The sequence below is a fragment of the Sinohyriopsis cumingii genome, chromosome 6, assembly GCF_028554795.1.
Source record: "Sinohyriopsis cumingii isolate HCF-2022 chromosome 6, ASM2855479v2, whole genome shotgun sequence".
Lineage (NCBI taxonomy): Eukaryota > Metazoa > Mollusca > Bivalvia > Unionida > Unionidae > Sinohyriopsis > Sinohyriopsis cumingii.
The window spans coordinates 92,931,938-92,951,440 of record NC_142966.1 but is presented as its reverse complement, the minus strand read 5'-3'; the positions used below and the strand labels follow the sequence as shown (position 1 = coordinate 92,951,440).

Below are 19,503 nucleotides of genomic sequence, written 5' to 3'. Positions count from 1 at the left end.
GGTTGAAATTTGAACGGTTTATAATATCACTATATATGTATATATCCTGTATTTGACATGGGAGTACATGTGTTGTTGGTTCGACACTAAAAAGATTATAAGTATTACTCATACACTCCCTGAGACCTCAATCAATTAGAAATAGAAATATAAGTACAGGACACGTATAAGTGCTCTTTTCCATGTGAAGCTTTCTTGGAAGACGAGGGAAAACTTGATGAGAGCACCAGGTGAGGCTTTCTTGGAAGACGAGGGAAAACTTGCTGAGAGTAATCATGCTAGTCACGGTGCAAGTACACAAGTCGGATCTGTCAAGAACGGAATCATAGCATTGTTGAACAGTGCACGTTATTCAATTTACATCAATCAATTCTAGAAAGTGTCGACGTAATCGCAACTATAATTGGTCTTGACAGATAGGGCGATAATGATACAAAACAGTTGGCTCAACAATGATGTTTGTTAAAAATGTATATAATAATGCAGACCACAGACCATACACGACCCTTATTGTTCATAATGATTCATGAGAGCCGCATGCTGCTGTTCAAACCGCCATGTTGAGAAGTCCCAGCCCAACATTTAACCTTGGATTCGGAGAGCGTCGCTCGGAGAGCGTCGCTCAGAACCTATTAGTAGTTTATGAAGTTTTGTGTGACCTCTCATTCACATATTTGGCTTTTGCAGAGATGTTCGGAAGATTACTGTTGAAGCTAAACACGCAGCGACCTTGTTTCGTTTAACAAGTTTAACGCTGAACACTGGCGTGTAGGAGGTGTTGATAGTGAAGTTTCATTGGAATGACATTGGGGATGCCTTTACTAACTCTGATTACAGGACCACGTGTATTATCGTTTCTACAACTTGGAGCCAGATACTACACATACCACAGACGTGCACCCACCAGCTAATATTCACAGGAAGTTTACATGGTAAATATGCACTAAGCATGGTCTTTACTTCATGGGCTGTATATGTGGCAACGTTTAAACATCGTTTGAATTTTGACTCGCATGGACCACCCGTTCAAGTTGCTTATAGCGGTGCATGTTAAATAATTTTCGCGTCGATTAAGGTCACGAGTACTTTTCAATTCGGAGCCTCTTGAAGCAGCACAAATCAGTCACAACACGATTAGCAAACTTTTTCGGTTGTTATTGGGGATAAAATATGTAGCATGGCCAAATTCTATAAACTGATAGTGGAAATTTAAATTATCCGACAACTCCGAGCAAAATAAGGAATCATACCATTGCGGATTTACAGACACAACATGTACAATAATTGCTAGGATAAATAACATTTATATGCCGACCGGATATCTCAGGCTCTGTTACACGAAATATTCAGTTATGTTTCCATATTAGCTATAGCTTTTATCACCCATTGATGTTTAAATCAAAAGTTGGCTTTCTTTTTCTGAATATAAACGCACGCAGGATCAACAGTTTTATATAGCCTAGGAATTTTTGATCGAATCAGTACTGCTGGATATCCAGCAACCGTATTCATCCTAAAGTACGTGTATAAATTTTCACTACTTTCATGTGTTAATAATCAACAGATGATGTATTTCTTATTTGTCTCTTACTTGCCAATTTATGTTCGGGTAGAGGCTGTTTCTTTGGGCCAGTGTCCAAAAGCAGAAATGCCAAAATTCCCTAATGACACCACTAGAATTCTTTTTGGTATGACTTACCTCCATTATTTTCAGATGATTTAGTATCCTGTTTTAGACAAGGATATACACGTCTAGTACATAGTACATCTGCAACTTTTGTGCGATGCTGAAATATATAAAATATATTAAATAGCTGCTCATCTTGAATGCAAATGCATGGAATTACAAATAAATAAAATCAAGAAAAATAAATGTTTTTCTTTTTTGTTTTCCAACAAAGGAATGAATCAAAGAAATTTCCTTTGACAAAACGATTTGAACGTACAACTGACAAATGTTTATATATAATTCTTGAATTTGAAAATGTATGAATAAAGCAAAATCACAAAACCTTAAACCATTAAATCGTTGCTAATCAGATTTCATGAATCGTTGCTAAATGTAAACATATATTGCAAATTATGATTGATCATGACTAATATGTATACTCCAGTTTTAACGTTAGGAAGAGAGAAGAATATTGAGATTCGGACAAAGTTTTCAATATTCGTACATAACCTGTCTTCTAGTGTCACATATCACGGTATATTTAATAGTAAGCTCGATAACTAGTTCATGTCTGAGTAAAAAACTGCAAAGAGAAAAAAAGGACAGTGGACACAAAACTACACGCAGAACAACAAGGAAATGAACTGGCATTTCATGTTGATTGCAGAGATGTATACATTTTTACATTATAATATTTGTTCAATTTTAGTAGATATATAAATTATATTTATGTGTGTTGTGTTAAAAATGAGATTATAATTATAAAATAAAAAATAAACGAACACTGGTAGATTGTTGTAATAATAGAAGGATTAGAGTAAAGGAGACCATACATAAATGTGGAGACAGATTATTGAGAGCTGTTAGGTACTTTAAGTGTAACTAAGTAATGTAAAGTAGGGGATTTGCCTTTTTTGTCACCTTTGTGCCATTTTACCCGTCCTGGCCTCTACATGCATGATATATTTAGCCCATATGTGATCGTCTCCTGTTGATAACTTTCGATTTTGTCTTCTGGGGTGCAAGCATCTGATACACATGTAACGTGAGTGAGCCATACATGGAGGATTATAGTCTCAAACAGATGTGATAGCACCAAAGGGTTCCAGAAAATAGAAAAACACCAACCTGTCATGCTCATCTGCTGTGGTTGTAGAAACGGAAAACAAATCCCACAGAGTGTAATTACTCAGACAAGAATATGGTGGGGACCAATACAGAGCCACAGCGAACAATTTGTTTTCGATCATAAAACAAAGTTAAATTTAATCTGTCAATACTAATGTCGTTGCGCTCTTCTGCATTGGACTCGTCGATGCTAATTATGTACTAATTTTACGTATGATTTTACTAAATTTACATATTTCGCTCCTTTACGTTACTTAATTTGAGACCATAGAGTCGTACCACAAATTGGGGACTCGCCCGGGAACTGAATGTTTTTAAAAAAACATTTAAGATATATTAAAAATTGTCCTTACAAATGGATCTGGATTTTGCGTTGACCCTGTTAAAAAATTAATTTCACATATTTTAGAACTCCTGTATTTCTTCACAATATCATCCAAAGTTGATAATTTTGTTTTAGAAGGAAAATGACGAGTTGCTTAAGCTTGCCAGACATTAGTATTGCTTTGAAGCGAAAGTATCTTTTTTGCAAAACAGGAGATACAAAATATTATGGCTGTGGGTAATATTTTGGATGATACTGCTTGGGGTTTGATTAGTAAGTCTATCTCCGGGTTTGATTGAAAATTAAAAGAAAATTCCAGTTTCAAAACCACATGAAACTGGAATTAAGAGATTCAGCTTCAAAAGAAATGACCAAAAATGTACATTCAGAAAAAAGGAAAAGGAACGGCAAATGAAGAGAGAGAGAAAGAGAGAGAGAGGGACAGAACTGAGTATCAAATGCAGAGAGAGAGACAGAGAGAGAGACATAGACAGAGAGAAAGACAGAGAGACAGAGATATACCGAAAAAGAGGAGATGGAAATACCAATGCAGATGCCGAGAGAAACAGTGGAAATGAATTTCAACTGGGAGGCAGAAAAATCCACCCTCTTTAATCACATGTTTAGGTTTTAATGTTAGCAGAAATGTTAGGTTAGTACCTTCCTGAAATGAAAAAGAACTATATGGATAATATTATAATACTGGGGAAATTGCTGAAAGTTTGAAATGGCCAAGAGAGCATTGAACATGGTATTACAAATTGCCCTTATTGGCAAAGCTCGTTAAGCCTACACTTCGCTGTCCGTAAAACGAAATGCCCATTAAGATGTGGTTAAGTAATGTGTCATGAAAGGTTAAGAATTGACACATGAGGTATATCGACACTGATTTAGGATTTGTAGATCTGAAACTGTACAAGTCACCATCGAATTGCTAGGGAAGTAGAAAATTTTTTTGATAGGTGGTGTTCAAGAATGTTGTTCAAAATTACGATAACCTCAGACATATCATATTAATTAAACTGTTCAAACATTGCATCCATAATGATGTCAAGACTCATCTTGATGAACAAAAGGTAGAAACTTTGGAAAACGATGCTCAAACAGCTGATTATTCATTGAATCACAGCGCTTCGTTGATTAAAAATGGCTCCCTCTCAGCATATGCTTGGGAAACAAATCCCCTAGTTATAATAATAGTACCTCCCAGTTTCAATGTCACAAATCTTAGCAATCAAACTTCTAATAAAACTTACAGATGCTCTGATCTTATCCTTCGTTCACTTGTTGTCAGAAGTAAAGGCACGTTATTTCCAATTGTTATGGGTTGTAGCAAAAGCAATAGAATAAACGCAGTGCTATTCCAAATACACTTATGTATAAGAGGTCAAGGTTAAGGTTTGGTATTGAAAGCAATAGATTGTTTGGGTCAAAGGAGCCCAGTTTGATTCTATCACGGAAGATTATGAACCATTTATGTCAAACAGTTCGAAATCAGAAAGTGGTGATTCCGCCAAACGTATCCTTATTAAAATATTAAGGGACACCAGACTTTCTCAGAGTCTTTTGTTATCAGGTATTTTGTCTTTCCATGAACAGTCTTCTTCTAGTGAAAGTGTTCTTCTTCAGCGTATAAAGTTGGTGCTGTAAATGTTAATATTCATTGTTTCAATTGGCATTCCGCGTAGTCTCAGGATCCGTGACTCTTGGAGCCACTGTGATTCTTTACATGTCGAAGTTTTTCATGTATTACTAGGCAATGACTTAGCTGGATATAAGGGTGTAGTTAATCCTTGTTTGATTAAAAAATGTTCCTGTTGAAAGGGAAATATATCATGTATTATGGTGCAGTTACTAGAGTTATTCTTGAGACTGATGTTGAGTAGAAAGTTACCTTTTTGCTGAGACATTTATTTGGCAGGTTTTTTATGACGTTACCTTCTCTCCGAGTAATAATCAATCAAAATATTATGATCACATCGATCCTCTTACTCATTCTTTTTATTATAATTATGGTTGCAAATGACAGGTGCTCATTGTCTTATCATGAAATTGTTTGTTCATTACAGAAGGCTATTAGTGAACTTGAAGGGAGACAAGTAACAGTTTTCTGAAAAACGGTGTCCTTGTCAGACAATGGAGTCCAGCTGAAGCACCAACTCGTAACGAGGGATACGTGAACTAACAACTTGTAAAATCAACAGTATTGTCTGGTTATTTAAGAGCCAATTAAACGTTTCACAAGATCATGAATCATTTCCAATGGCGGAAAATTAGAGATGATGATTCTAACTATTGTAGATATTATTACACTCTTCAGATGATAGGAAAAACTCAATCGACAGATAACTAAGACTCATCTGCAACCCATTTCGGCATATTGAGAAATCATTTACCAGATGTCATCGAACCAATACTATTTGAATAAAATGTATGCGTCCACAAGTTTTCCAGAGGAAATTCCTTTCAGGAATATTAAAACTAAACTATATAAATGTTTTGATGATGGGTTTTAAAATGGTTTATCTTTACCACATCTTTCAAGACACGTCAAGATAAATGTTATGTTTATTTTTTTAAATACGTTATGCATTAATTATTTAGCAGCTTATATCTTCTTATAATCACCATGAAAGTCTATATGATTCGGAAAGATTCTTCAAACAATGGAGAACATAATTTGGTCAGAATGCTTCATTTATGAACCGACTGGGACGGGAGTGTTCATTTGTTATGGTTTGCCTTTAGGGAATCAGTTCAACGATCATTAGGTCTTAATCGTTTTGAACTAGTGTTTGGACAACTGAAGTTATTAAACAAGTGACTTCTTTCACATGTATATTTCAATATCAAACTTCTAAATTATATCTCTCATTTCAAATATACGTTATCAAAGGCTTTTGAAGTAGCAAGAAAAAGTCTTGACTCAGTCAAAAATGAAATCATTATATGAGAGAAACATAAACGAAAAGAGTGTTCAGTCTGGTGATAACGTTCTGGTTTGCTTGCGCGTATCTCAATATCCTGTTCAAAGTAAATTACATGGTCCATAAACGATTGAAAAGAATGTAAACAAGTATATCATTAATAATTCTGAAAGGCAAAAAAATAAAGACCTTCCTTTTATAAATATGTTAAATGAATACTTTTATAAATAACCTAGAAAACGTTCACAAAATGCAGTGGTACCTGCGCCACATAGTGCATAAGCGATGTAATGCAATTTTTGACAAAAATGACTTCGGTTGAAAATCATTATTTTGCTTACAGATTTTTTAAACAATCTTGACCAGAAAATTTCACATTTACAGCCAAAAGAAAAGTGTGAACTAAAGCAACTATAAGAGCACTTGCTTGCTGATGTTCCAACAAGAACAAATAAAATATATCACGAAGTACAGATTGTAGATTCTACATCTGTTAAACCTCATCCTTACAGGATTAATCTTTTAAAGCAAGAATGTTTGCAAAAAAAGTGAGTATTTGCTGGAGAATGATTTTATTGAGTCAGTTATAAGTAAATGGAGTTCAGCATGAATTCTTGTGCCTAAACCATAACAAACATTTCACATGTGTGCTGATTATAGAAATGTCAACAGTGTGTGGCCAAAACTGATTCAGGTCCAATGCGAAGAATATATGACAACATTGACTAGTTTGGAAATGCAAACTATGGCAAAGTCCAGTTACGGACGAAGCAAATTAAATTCGGCATTTGTATCCCCAGATGGACTTAATGATTATAAAGTGGTGCCTCCCATTTTGTATGAACATGACTCTACAAGCATTCCATTGTTTAATAATCATGAAAACAACTGGTATATATAAATGTGTCGCTTACATCAACGATATTATCATCTACAATGATATCTGGAAAGATCACTTGGAAATCGTTCGTTAAATCTTTCATCGACTCAGTGATGCATATTTGACAATTAGTTTAGGTACAAGTGAGTTTTTCCATGCTTGTTTTACATGTTATTACATATTGTGGGGCATGGACTTGTTTAACATGCAGGCGTTAAAGTCTAGGCTCTTTTTGTAATCAAATTGCCAGGTAATGAAAATCAACTGACTTTTGTGTTTGGCTGGATGTTATTAGAACGTTTGCTCAATTCATTCCATAACTGCTGAGCCCCTGGCAATTTTCTTGAGTACAAAATGCATAGTTCACAGGTTTGACAAATGTCAGGACGCAATTACTAAGCTACAGATCATACTTGAGAGTGAATCAGTTCATTCAGCTCCAATGTTCATTTAAACATTTAAAATGCCTTGTTGATGCAAATTGTATAAGGGTAGGTGTATTATTTTTTCAAGAATACAAAACTGTCATAGACTATCCAGTTTGTTTTATATCTAAGAAAAAGCTAGACACATACCAAATGAATTGTTACACAATCAAGAAGGAACGTTTGGCTGGGATGTTCGCTTTGCAATATTTTGAAGTGGATATTGCTTCAGCTTGCTTCTTCTCTGATCAATTACCACTCCATGTTACAGGAATGCAACACTGACATTAGACGCATCAAGTGAAATATTAATCTAATTGCGGATGCACGTTCGCGCTAAAACATCTTAGATGATGCTTCGTGTATATTTTGTGTCATTCATGAGACATGTAACAAGATAACCGGGTGAGAGTTCGGATTTACAATAGAACACTTTTGATGGCGATACAAATACAATGTTTAATAACGAACGACTTGAATGAGCAATTAATTATTATTAATATGTGCGCGGATAAGATCCAAATACTGGATCAATTAACATAAAACGCACGGACGTATTAACGAAAATACAAATAAATGACCTTACACAGTACAGGGACAAGATATGAATGATTCACGGTGATTTCACAACGAAAAGATTGATGTGCTTTACTCAGATAGTAACTAAATGTAGTCTTTTACTCATAAAGTAAAATGTATTCACTCAAATAGTAAAATTATGAAAACAAAATGGACAGATAAACAAATTATCTATACAGTCCCAAAACACAATGGGTTTTACAAACCCCAAACATTCGCCCACGGCTGAAAGATTACATGTATGGAATTACACACTCCGTCACCAGCACACTCGGCTACCAGTCACACTGGCCAATCAAGCCGTTGTTACTCCAGGTTGATCAATCAAACAATCAGCGCCCACAAATCTCGGTCAGCAACGCCCGATCACCATCTACTCGACCAGCAACACGATGTATTCCGCTCTACGGCTGCTATGGTCTAGCTTCACAGCTGCTAGGGTGGACATCTATGGTTAGCTCTGCAGCTGGTACCACGTCGACTGCGATCACTCCGATAGATCGGATCGCTGCGGGCACTCGTGTCAGCTGAAAATACATCTAACTATGTACTATGCATGCCACGGGCATATACTGCAAAACGTATTGACGTTGTTTACGGTTAGTTATACAGATTACATTATCGGCACAATCATTACAAAACAACAAACACGTTCAGAAGTTAACCTAACCGTGCCCGATAAGAATCCTCCGTTAATAAACGTCTCTTAAAAACTCAGCTTTATATTGCTAATATGAATCCCTTGGTAAGTCACAAACCAGAATAGAAAATATTTGCATTACACTACGTAAACCGAAGCTACATAGCAAACATACAAATATAAAAGTGATAGTACAATAATTATAACTTATACACAAGAAACTAATAATTCACATACCTCTACAGCTGAAGATGTGCAAGTCCTTAAAGTAGACTGCTCAATGACAAGACGTTCCATGAGATGAAGAATTAATCTTACGGTGAGGTATTTATACACAGACGAAGTCGTCATACATTTTCTGTGCGCTGGAAGCATTCTGTTTTTTCCATTGAAGCATTTTGCAGGTGCGTCATAGGATGAACCGAACTCACTATTTCGAATTATTGTACATTATACATAAATCAACCTCTTGTACCATTGCACGGAATGTGAACATAAATAATTGTTAAATCATTCAATTTTGAATACTGAACGAAAATGATCTGCTAATTACACCATACTTAAAAAATCTGTATCTCCATTTTCTGACTCTCGAATCGCCTCGATTCGGAAACTATACGATAGCAAAAACATAAATCACCCTCAGGGATTGTTGAACACAATAAAATGAAACCTGAATCCATGTATTTAATAAATAAAAGGATTAATAAATTTCGTGACAATACATCTTTCCATGCAATATACTGGTATTATAATATATTTACTTACTTTGTACAGGAAAGCTTTGCTGTAACTATTTTTCTTTTTCCTTTCTGTGGGAATTGTCATCTATAGTTAATTTGCATTGTGTAGTTTACCTTGTCCATGACTGAGGATGGAGGTTTGGTGTTTACCGGTTTTTAAGTTATAAATAGTTGCTTGCTGATATTTGAGTTTAAGGTTTAGTTTTCCTTCGAAAGGTAGAATCTTCCGAACGCGAACTTCTGACCGGTATCGTGGGCTAGATATTGTGCCTTAAATTTCTATATAATGTTGTGGTCAATACAGTTATTCATTTTCTCTTTACTTTCAGCATGTATAACTATTTACTATTGCGTTCATATATAATTTGAAAGGGAACACTTATTTAAATTGTTCATTCACATTACAAAGTGTTTATTGACATTCACGACAAAACTTCTACTTTGGGGTTATTCTGAATTAACTTAAAGACTTTATAGACGTTATCATTATAGTATATTAAGTTAGTTGGTACATCAACCTAGTTTTAGTACATCGGGTCATTGAAGATTATTTGAAATTTATTCGACAAATTCTTTGCTTTTGGACTTGTGGTGGACAATTTGTAATTATTTGGGTTTCAATTCACAATACTTAAAGTTGTTCTTTTATTTTCACTTTTGTAACTTAGATAAATAAATGTATTTGTTGTTTTACTAAGCTTGTTATTCCCAATTTTGCTGTTGCTTTGTTTAATAACAAGTTATTGAGAATTGGCTATAACGCGAACCAATTACGCTATGCGTCATATAAGCGCAATATGAAGATGTCAGCTGTTCTTGTATGCGTAGAATAAACGTTGTCCCTTTCTGGAGTGTAGGAAAATAAACAAGCTCATCCTTCTATCGACTGACACGTTCTAATCTATGTTTAGCACGCTGACTCTTAATCACGCTTGTATGGTAGTTTAAGGGGTCATAATCAATCGTATATCTTCCTACCTGAGTGTTTACAAAGGCATCATGACAGTGTCAACCTACAACTGCGATAACAAGCGTAAAGCTTGAGCTGATTGACCCATTAGCTATATTATTTCAGTTGATGTCACTAAAAGACTGTTGTGTTTTTAGTGCTTTCAAGTCAGTACTATTGTAATTCACTTCTATCTGGTTCGTCTCCGTATCTACTACAGAAAATTCTAAAATGTTCAAAACACAGCTGCTTGGACCATCCTTAGAATCTAAAAAAAACTGAGCTGACTTCACCTTGCTCTATAACCTCCAAAGCCTAGCCGTTCAATCCAAAATGAAACAAACTATCAATTCACTAGGCTACTAGTTGACTTGTTCTTCTATCCAAATATACCTATCTGACAAGACCCCCCCCCCCCCATATATAAATCCTAACTGCTAGATTTCATTGTGAGTGGCAGGACATATTTCCTTGTGTAGCATCTGAAATGACCTATTTAGAGATTACAAAGTTGCTTCTGGATAACTTTTCTCTGTTTGTTTATATGATAATGTAGACGAGAGTACCAAATCGTTTCTAATTAGTGTCATTTGAAATTAGAGACCGAACTGACAGTAAATTACAAGACTCGGAGGAATGTGTTACACAGGCTTTTGTCAAATTAGTGAGAACCATAAGCGACTTGTGTCCATTTTTCTGGGACAAAATATTAATAATAAGGAATATATAGGGCACACCAATGAAAAGTATGTCCATAAATTAGAAGACAAAAATTACAATGCACCTACTGAGGCTATGTGCAGGAAATCTAAAGTACATTACGGCAACTCGCAACCATGTTTGGCGGATATTCTGTGCACTGAAATCAGATATATGCCTTACTGATAGTTCTTGTTTTCTGCAAGTTAAGATGAACAATGTTTTCCTTTAAAAGATCTATGCAACGATAAAATGTATCTATCAGAAGCATATAAAATGCTAAAATAATTATCGAAATGTTTTTGCAATGTTTCCAGAATTATTTTACACTTAGTTCTATATACTATCCAAACATTGACGTAGGGTACAATTTTCACCAGACCCATTATTTAATTGACCGTATTTCCAAGCAAATATATTTATCTGATTACATATTTACATAATCAAGGAAACATTTCCCGTGTATTAGTTCATGTATATGTCATTTAAATATAGCATTCAGCTGAACTGCTATTTTTAAATCAGTGGTATGTCAGAATCTGCTTTACGATACGGACAAACCATGTTGTTATAGCAAGAACCCAAACTGTTGTTTCTGGGATAGACAATAAATTAAATTCATTGTTTAAGATCGTCCCTTTTGTATTTTGTGTAAGAATATGCACATGTATAGGTACTGTGTATGTTTATGTTTGTATCATGTATATGTAGGAGCATTTAGGTATTTATATGTATGCTGTACATAAGTTGTCAGGTATAGTCAACAAAGACATGTCAAAAAAACTGAATCATATCATGTTAAGAGATAAAAGGCGTACAAGTTAAATAATCTCACATTGAATAGTAATCACATTATCAGTGGCTTAAACATAAATAACTGTCATTTTTTAGCCAGATGTGTTGAATGGGTGGAGGGGGTGTTTTCTCGAGTTGGTTAGAATATACAGATCGATTATTGCATTCAGTGTACACGTTTACAAATTGTAATTAATGTTGCAGACATAGTCATTAAAGGTGTACTTATTAAGTTTATACAGTGATTGAATAAATGAAATAAAATGAAATTGCGCACGAACAAGGAACTGTTTGATTACTTTCTTGCCTTGTACTATCAGAAGACAAGGGATCACAAGCTTGATTCTGTTTTCTTGTGTCTGTGATGGTTTACGTACCTTGTTGACATAACGTGGTATATCGAGTATCTTTATGTTAATTGAAACACCGGACATGGACATGCAATAAATATGTTTATAATATGCTGACAATGGTACAAATTGTCACCAATGCGATACACTGTAAAATCAACTGAGTTTTAGAAAGACTTCTGATGATACCAAGTTATGAATGTGAACTTAAGCAACACTGAAAGCATTTTTTGGGGTGTTGTTGTCGGGCTTATTTGAATATGTATAATGATAGTTTGATTAGTCATTATTGAAACAACTCTTGTGGATGGGTCACATATATCCCCATAAACTGTAATGGATGCTAGTCGAATTAAATTTAGGTCACAAGTAATTTGCTTATAATTGCGATCCTAATATGTCTAAAGCAATATGGATCTTTCTTGTAAAGAAAATCAAGCACACAGTTTTGTCTGGGTTATGAATACTTTGATCAAAAATTGTCTAACGCAATTTGGATCGTACGAAACGAAAAATTTAAACTAATGTATTATATGCTTAACACATTCTTGTGACTAAGCCTACATATTTGCATATCTGAGTTGTATAAAATATTTTTTACAACACATTGTATGATTCGTGAATTCTACATATCACGGACACATATATTCATAAACCGCCAAAAATATATATACCACGTTTATGAATATTGTGATTTTTTGTAAGAACAACCAAACCTCGATTAATCTGTTTTAACATCATTGCTAATTATAGCAAAAATGCATGCAAAACAGCATGCCTTATAATGTTGTCGTTTATATCGTGAAGACAGTAAATGGATCAAATTTATTTTCACCTGCATCGAGATGGCAACTTTAACAATCGAGAGACTTATATTCTGTATCATATTACATGTACTTCACAAATACGAAATGTCAAATATCAGTTACATAAAATTAATTATTCCATCTAAAGTTACGGCATTGCTTCATCCATCTTGGTCTCAGAAAATAACAATTAAAACTAGAATGATTATAGATACATATAACGTATACTACAAACCGACTTTATACACTTTAGAGTCAAACTATTTCTTGACACTGTTTAGCCTATTAATTTCAGAAATATTTTAAACTTAGCCGAGTCAGTCTCAGTAAATTCATTAATGAAGAGTATCCATGTGAACAGGAAGCTTACAGGAAAAAGAGAAGGAATGTTGCATAATTATGACTTCATTTGCTTTAATAGCATACTACGTTAAAAAGGTAACCGTTTTATTTCTCTGAGCAACTTCACATGCTATTTCCATGTTTGATTCACTGAGGATTGTTAATACAGTCTACAACTCGTTCCTTCATACTGTAACTAATGTATACATTTCTTGATACGTATTGCCGTCGTAGTCCACACACAACGATGAAGACATATATAATATTTCAACCTATATATCTTACCTCACAACCTTTCATTAGTATCTTAAAAATTCATAAATTCCCATTTATATAAATTAAGAAAAACCTTTTGTAGTGTATTCGACACGTGGAACAGGCAAACCATATTGTTGTTATGAATAATAATGACTGATATCATAGGTATTTGAACTAGTTACTTAGAGACGGTTTACAATTGTTACAATCGCCAATGCTATTTCAGCTATCCAATCTATTATGTAATTAAAAGGTGGAAGTCATACGAATAGGTCAACACTTATACGTCAAAGTGATTTTAATAACTTCACCCTTAGATTTCATATCACTCTTCAATTTAGAATATTCCAAAGATTCCCTTTTCCATTCGTTTGTATTTTATATTTCCGTGTTCAGTGTCTTGTTCCCATTACAACATAAATTAATTTCTGTGTCAGCGAAAATGTATCAATTCTACCCATCCCTATGTGCTTCAATAACGAAAATGTTTATTCATCGTGCACGGAATGGTGACCTTGGGAAAAGTGGTGGAACAAACAAATATCTTTTACAACCATTAGAGATATTTTAAAGAATTGTAAATCTATTGTCGTCTAAATTATAAATTTTATTTCTTCTGAAGTTATCTTAAGTTCATACCTCTTTGCGACTGAATAACTGCAAGCGTGATTTTATTATGGTCTGACATATTTGCAGCGAATGTATCTTTACAAACAAATTAACAGCTTAAAATTATTTGCAGATCAACATTTCCAGTTTTAATTTTAATATAAATATGTGTTCAGTTAAATCTCATTATCAAACAATAATAAATATTAGTTTTAGAAAACACTTCCACACATGTAAAATTTGATTTATATAAATGAGTGTAATCAAACTAAATACATAGACAAGGGCTTATTAATATTTTCAAATACGATTCGTCATTGATAATAAATCCAGCAGATGTTATACTGATATGGTAGTGTTCTATCTGATTTGCATAGCAAACAGAAAGAGAGCGGTCCCAAAGGAAATTAATACTCTCTCGAACAAGAAAGAAACCAACCTGTCTGTATAACAGCATTCTCTCAGAAGCCGCGCATTCCGTTTTTTCGAGAAACCGCCTACAAAAACAGAATAACCATTACTTAGCATATTATTTCTGTAAACAAGAGGCTTGATAACTATTGGAAAAATTATGCAAAGTAAAATATATATATATATATATATATATATATATATATATATATATATATATATATATATATACATATATGTGTCTGTCTGTCTGTCTGTGTCTGTGCTTTCTGTCTGTGTCTGTGCGTGTATGCATACTTTATTATGTGAAAATAGCGACTTTATGTAACAAAAGCCATTATTTTACTTGCTTAGCACTTTAATTAAGTCATTTCATTAGTAATTGGATTCGTGTAAGTGACCGAAATTGAGAGTAAGCAAACGAAATTATTAAAATAAAGAATTGTTTTATCAGGGAGATTGAGAGACGAAGAGAAAATACTCTGGTTGAAATAAGTGAGATAGAAGGACAAATACAAATAGTTGAGGAATCAATTGTTCAGGTTGTTTCTTTGTAACTGAGCAATATAATATCTTGATATTTAGTTACAAGGAAACAATGTAGTGAAACTGAAAGTACTGAGTGCGGGGTTGTAAACGAAATGGCAGGTTTAGCAATATGTTTGTGATTTTGAGAACAATATGTGATTTTGGATCATTCATCGATTTATATGGCTTTAACTAAAATCCGTATTAATAAATTGGCTCTGTGTTGATTTAAGTATTAAACATTTGCAATTTGTTGTATCAGTTTTTAAGAATATGCAACAATACAATGTTAAAACATAAACGAGAGAAAGAGATAGAGAGGCAATATAATGATCTTTGTGCGTGACTGCTTAATACGATTTGTCATACTTTAATCCTAAATTTCTGACAACGATATTAAATAGCACTGTTACCAAAATATGGGCAGGCACTTTAGTTGTCTTAGCTTACAATTTAGTAAGTTACACCTTGTACTGAATTTGGGACTGAGTTTCAAACATAAATAAAATAGTCTAGGAATGACTTTAATTTTGTTTCAATTCCGGCATTAATTCGATTAAAATTAGTCATATTTCTAACTTATAATTTTTTGTATCTGGCAAGGTAGTCCAACCAGTTTTATCATTACTCATCAGGAAACATCTCTAGCAAGACCAGTCACATTTCGTCCTGCTTCTAATTCTAGTTTTCTAATATAATATAGTCTTCAACCCAACAACCATTCCTAGCAACATCAGTACGTTTTAATAAGTGGTGCATGTATGTAAACTATATTCTTTCTAAGGTCTTCCTGCTAAATTTATCTTTCAGTGTTTTCAGGACAGTTATCATTTTTGAGGTCAACATAAATATCTTATCAGCATGTTTGGTCCAGTTGCCTACTGCCTTGACCAATTGTCAATCGCTCGTTAATCTGTCCTCTTAACATATTCAGATTTGTTTTAGTCAGCATCATTTGAAATTACGCAAGATAGCTATAATCAGCGAAGATTCTTATTACACTTTAAAGGTCGTCGCCTATATCATTAATAACTAATAACGGATCTAAAACAGAACCTTGTGTTACTACATCCGCACCGTACTGGCTAGGTGATTAGGAAGTATCTACAAAAACTGTTTCGCATCTATCTTGATAATTAATCAATAAAAGAGCTTTCAATTCCATTGCAATTTAATTTATATATTAAAGCTTAACTCCAAACCCAATCAAATTCTTTAGATGCATGGTAAATGAACACACATATATTGTCCTTGTTACCAATGCCAAGAGCATTACAAACAGAATGTACTATGGTATATATATATATATATATATATATATATATATATATATATATATATATATATATATATATATATATATGTGTGTGTGTGTGTGTGTGTGTGTGTGTGTGTGTGTGTGTAACCTGAAATATTGTAAACTTGTTAGAACGAAATTCAGCTTGATGTTTGTCTTTAATAAAAGATCATATGAGTGTAGGTGGTTGCAGAGATATTTAATTGCTTAAATATAAGTCTTTGCATAACTTTCCCATCAAAACTCGATGATGAAATCGGGCTGTAATCTAAAGGAATCATGGCACATCCTTCTCTAAACATTGACACTCCTCTCACAGTTTTCCATAAAGATGAAAACAAGGAACATGATTAATATAATACAGAGTGGTATAATTATGGTTGCGACGGTTCCTATGAACATGTAGATACATACATTTGGAATATATTCACAGCGACTAAATGTACAAATATAAAGCACATAAAGTGTATACTTCGCTTAATTTATTTTATAGGGTAAAGTTAATGTCAGTTCAGAAAAATGGAAATGTAAACACGTATCTGCCAGTATTAATAATCATTGGAGAACAAACTTTTCTATTTTCTTGTAATTTCATATTATGTACATTCATAGACAACTTATACATAAACTCTAAATAAATGTAGGAATGTTGAAGGATGTAGTAATAGACTATGAACAATCAAGCTACCATGAACGAAAACATTCAATGAATGGCAAAAGATCACGATGCAGATCTAGGAAAAAACGCAAACGTTAAAGGTATATATGAACGGTGAACGAAATTCGATGCGATTCTAGAAAAAACACAAACGTTACAGGTATACGTGAACGGTGAACGATTCAAGATGTGATTCTAGGAAAAAAACAAATGTTAAAGGTACACGTGAACAGTGAACGATACACGATGTGATTTTTGGAAAAACACAAACGTTAAATGTATACGTGAACGGTGAACAATACACGACGCGATTCTAGCATGAAAACAAACATTAAAAATTAATGAACGGTAAATGCTGAGATAATGAACGATAAACAAAGATATTTTAACTTAAAATGCGAACGTTACAGAAACGAGTTTAGAAATTAATTTGATACGTATTTCAAACGCATTGGAAGCATCATCTCATATGCAACCGACATACAATATAAAACCAATGAAATGACAATTGGGGGGCATATTTTTATCAGGGTTTGCAATATATGTGTATGCAATACTACTTACGGAAGGGTGTCCAAATCTTCATTGATCTGTACATATCTGGTTGGAATGATACCCGTTATCCCAGCTTCATTTTTTGCAATGTACCGATTGATGGACTACATATTGTTAAAAATAACGTTGATACACATTTAATTATTCAAAAATTGTTACTACTGATAATTATTTTGCGCAACGGTTTGCTCAATATACATCTTGCAAGAAATAATCTAGCGAAAAATATAATCTAGCGAAAAAAGTGTATATGTACTTTCTTCTCAGATTTATAAGCTGACCTAGATAATTGAGGAGTCAATACCGTAAAAAACAAATGGGATTTCAATGAAAATAAAATAATAACATCAGAGACTGTGTTAGGGTACAAATGAATGGCCCCAAAACAAGAGTATCGTGGATTGCATGTTATAACCCTCCATATATAAAATAGTATTATATATAGGTACTAATATGGAATGGTTGACTCTAGAGAATATTAACTAACACGAGTCAGTGACATGGACCATCTTATAAGTTATGCAGTCTTGAACTACAATTACGTGCTGAAACCATTCTTATTTATACACATCGTGATCGTAATCTCTTTTGCTGGCCTAATCTTGTAGTTTCTGTATAACTCTAAGTGTAAGTAATTCACAAAGTGTGCTCAAGGAACGTACTTCAAAACAAACGGTATCTGCACATCCAATTTTTACTTGAGCTACAATAATCAGGATCTCTGACTCCAAAATCAATACGACCCTTCCATACGTTACGTGCAGCCTCCTGAGCGTTTGGTAAAGTCACTAGAGTAGAATTGAAGGTTTTGCGTATAAATTATTGTTCTTTTCTCAGTTTCAGTGATATTTATCTTTAACCTATTAACCTTAAAGTTTATTGATATCTTAATCACAAGTGAAAACCATCATTAAGTCTAATCTATGTATTAAATGAAGAACAAATGTTGTTTAATCTGAGTGATCACGACTTTTTAAGTTTTGACTCGTAAATTGACAGTTTATTACAGCCATTCAAACAGATGGGTCAATTTAAAGGATGCAGACCCAATTGTATTTCTGCGTGAACCATTAATCCTCCTGTCAAAGTGATATTGACTTTGCCCTTTTTACCCAGACAATAACAATATTGATCTCACCCTATGTACAAGCTCATAAACTTGAGTAACTAAAGATGATGGAAGAGTTGTGTCAAGAACCGAAATTTGCAGCATACCAATGGGCCTATACTATTAGTAAGATTAAACTGTACATATTGAAATATAGTTACATTTTTCAAATTGGGACACATCATTTGCAAGGAAAATTAGGAAATTCTAAAGATGACAAAAATGAGTCGATTATCCCTCTTTCTTCCAAAGAAAATATAAAAAAATAACAACTTCTTTCACATTTTTAACATAAATTACAACAAAAAAGATAAAACACTATTTCTTGTATTTAAATAAATAATACACCTTCTTACAATTTCCGTAGCACTTTCAGACAAGACGCACAGTTTAATTGCAAACAGGAATACATTATAGATGCAAAGGTAAGTGAACTTTTAAATGGTTACTTAGTACTTAGTATCTGAGTACACGAACGGTAGAAACATAAATTTCAAAAAGGTAAAATTATACACCTGATACTTAGCAATGTCTCCAAAAGCATCACATATATTGCAAGCTGGTCCTAAGCCTGTTATTTCTTTGCTTACCTTTGTTGCTTTCACGATCGTCAATATTTCCCCTTTGGTAAAGTGAAGGTCAATTGCATCTTCATTCGGTCCAGCAAATGTGTAAAGGCACCTAATTTTCTGTCCTGGATTCCATCGCTTCCATGTAAATAGAAAATGTCATGTTACGTTTTTAAATATGCATGCACCAACTATATCAAGATTTAATTATTACGCCTTGATCATATTAATGGGTCAGAAAAGATCGATTATT

The 19,503-nt window shown here is 33.6% G+C and overlaps 1 protein-coding gene across 4 annotated transcripts in view; it reads right to left on the bottom strand.

The window, feature by feature from the left end:
- The window catches only part of LOC149797456 (protein mono-ADP-ribosyltransferase PARP15-like), a 99,565-nt gene that overhangs the window by 27,326 nt on the left and 52,736 nt on the right, over positions 1–19,503 (bottom strand). For all 4 annotated transcript variants that reach the window (XM_089962267.1, XM_089962265.1, XM_089962266.1 and 1 more), the window contains 4 exons: positions 19,272–19,388; positions 17,583–17,677; positions 14,564–14,621; positions 1,700–1,787 (listed from right to left, as the gene is read on the bottom strand). In XM_089962267.1, the coding sequence (XP_089818393.1) occupies positions 1,700–1,787; positions 14,564–14,621; positions 17,583–17,677; positions 19,272–19,388 (358 nt within the window). The remainder of the gene's footprint in view (positions 1–1,699; positions 1,788–14,563; positions 14,622–17,582; positions 17,678–19,271; positions 19,389–19,503) is intronic.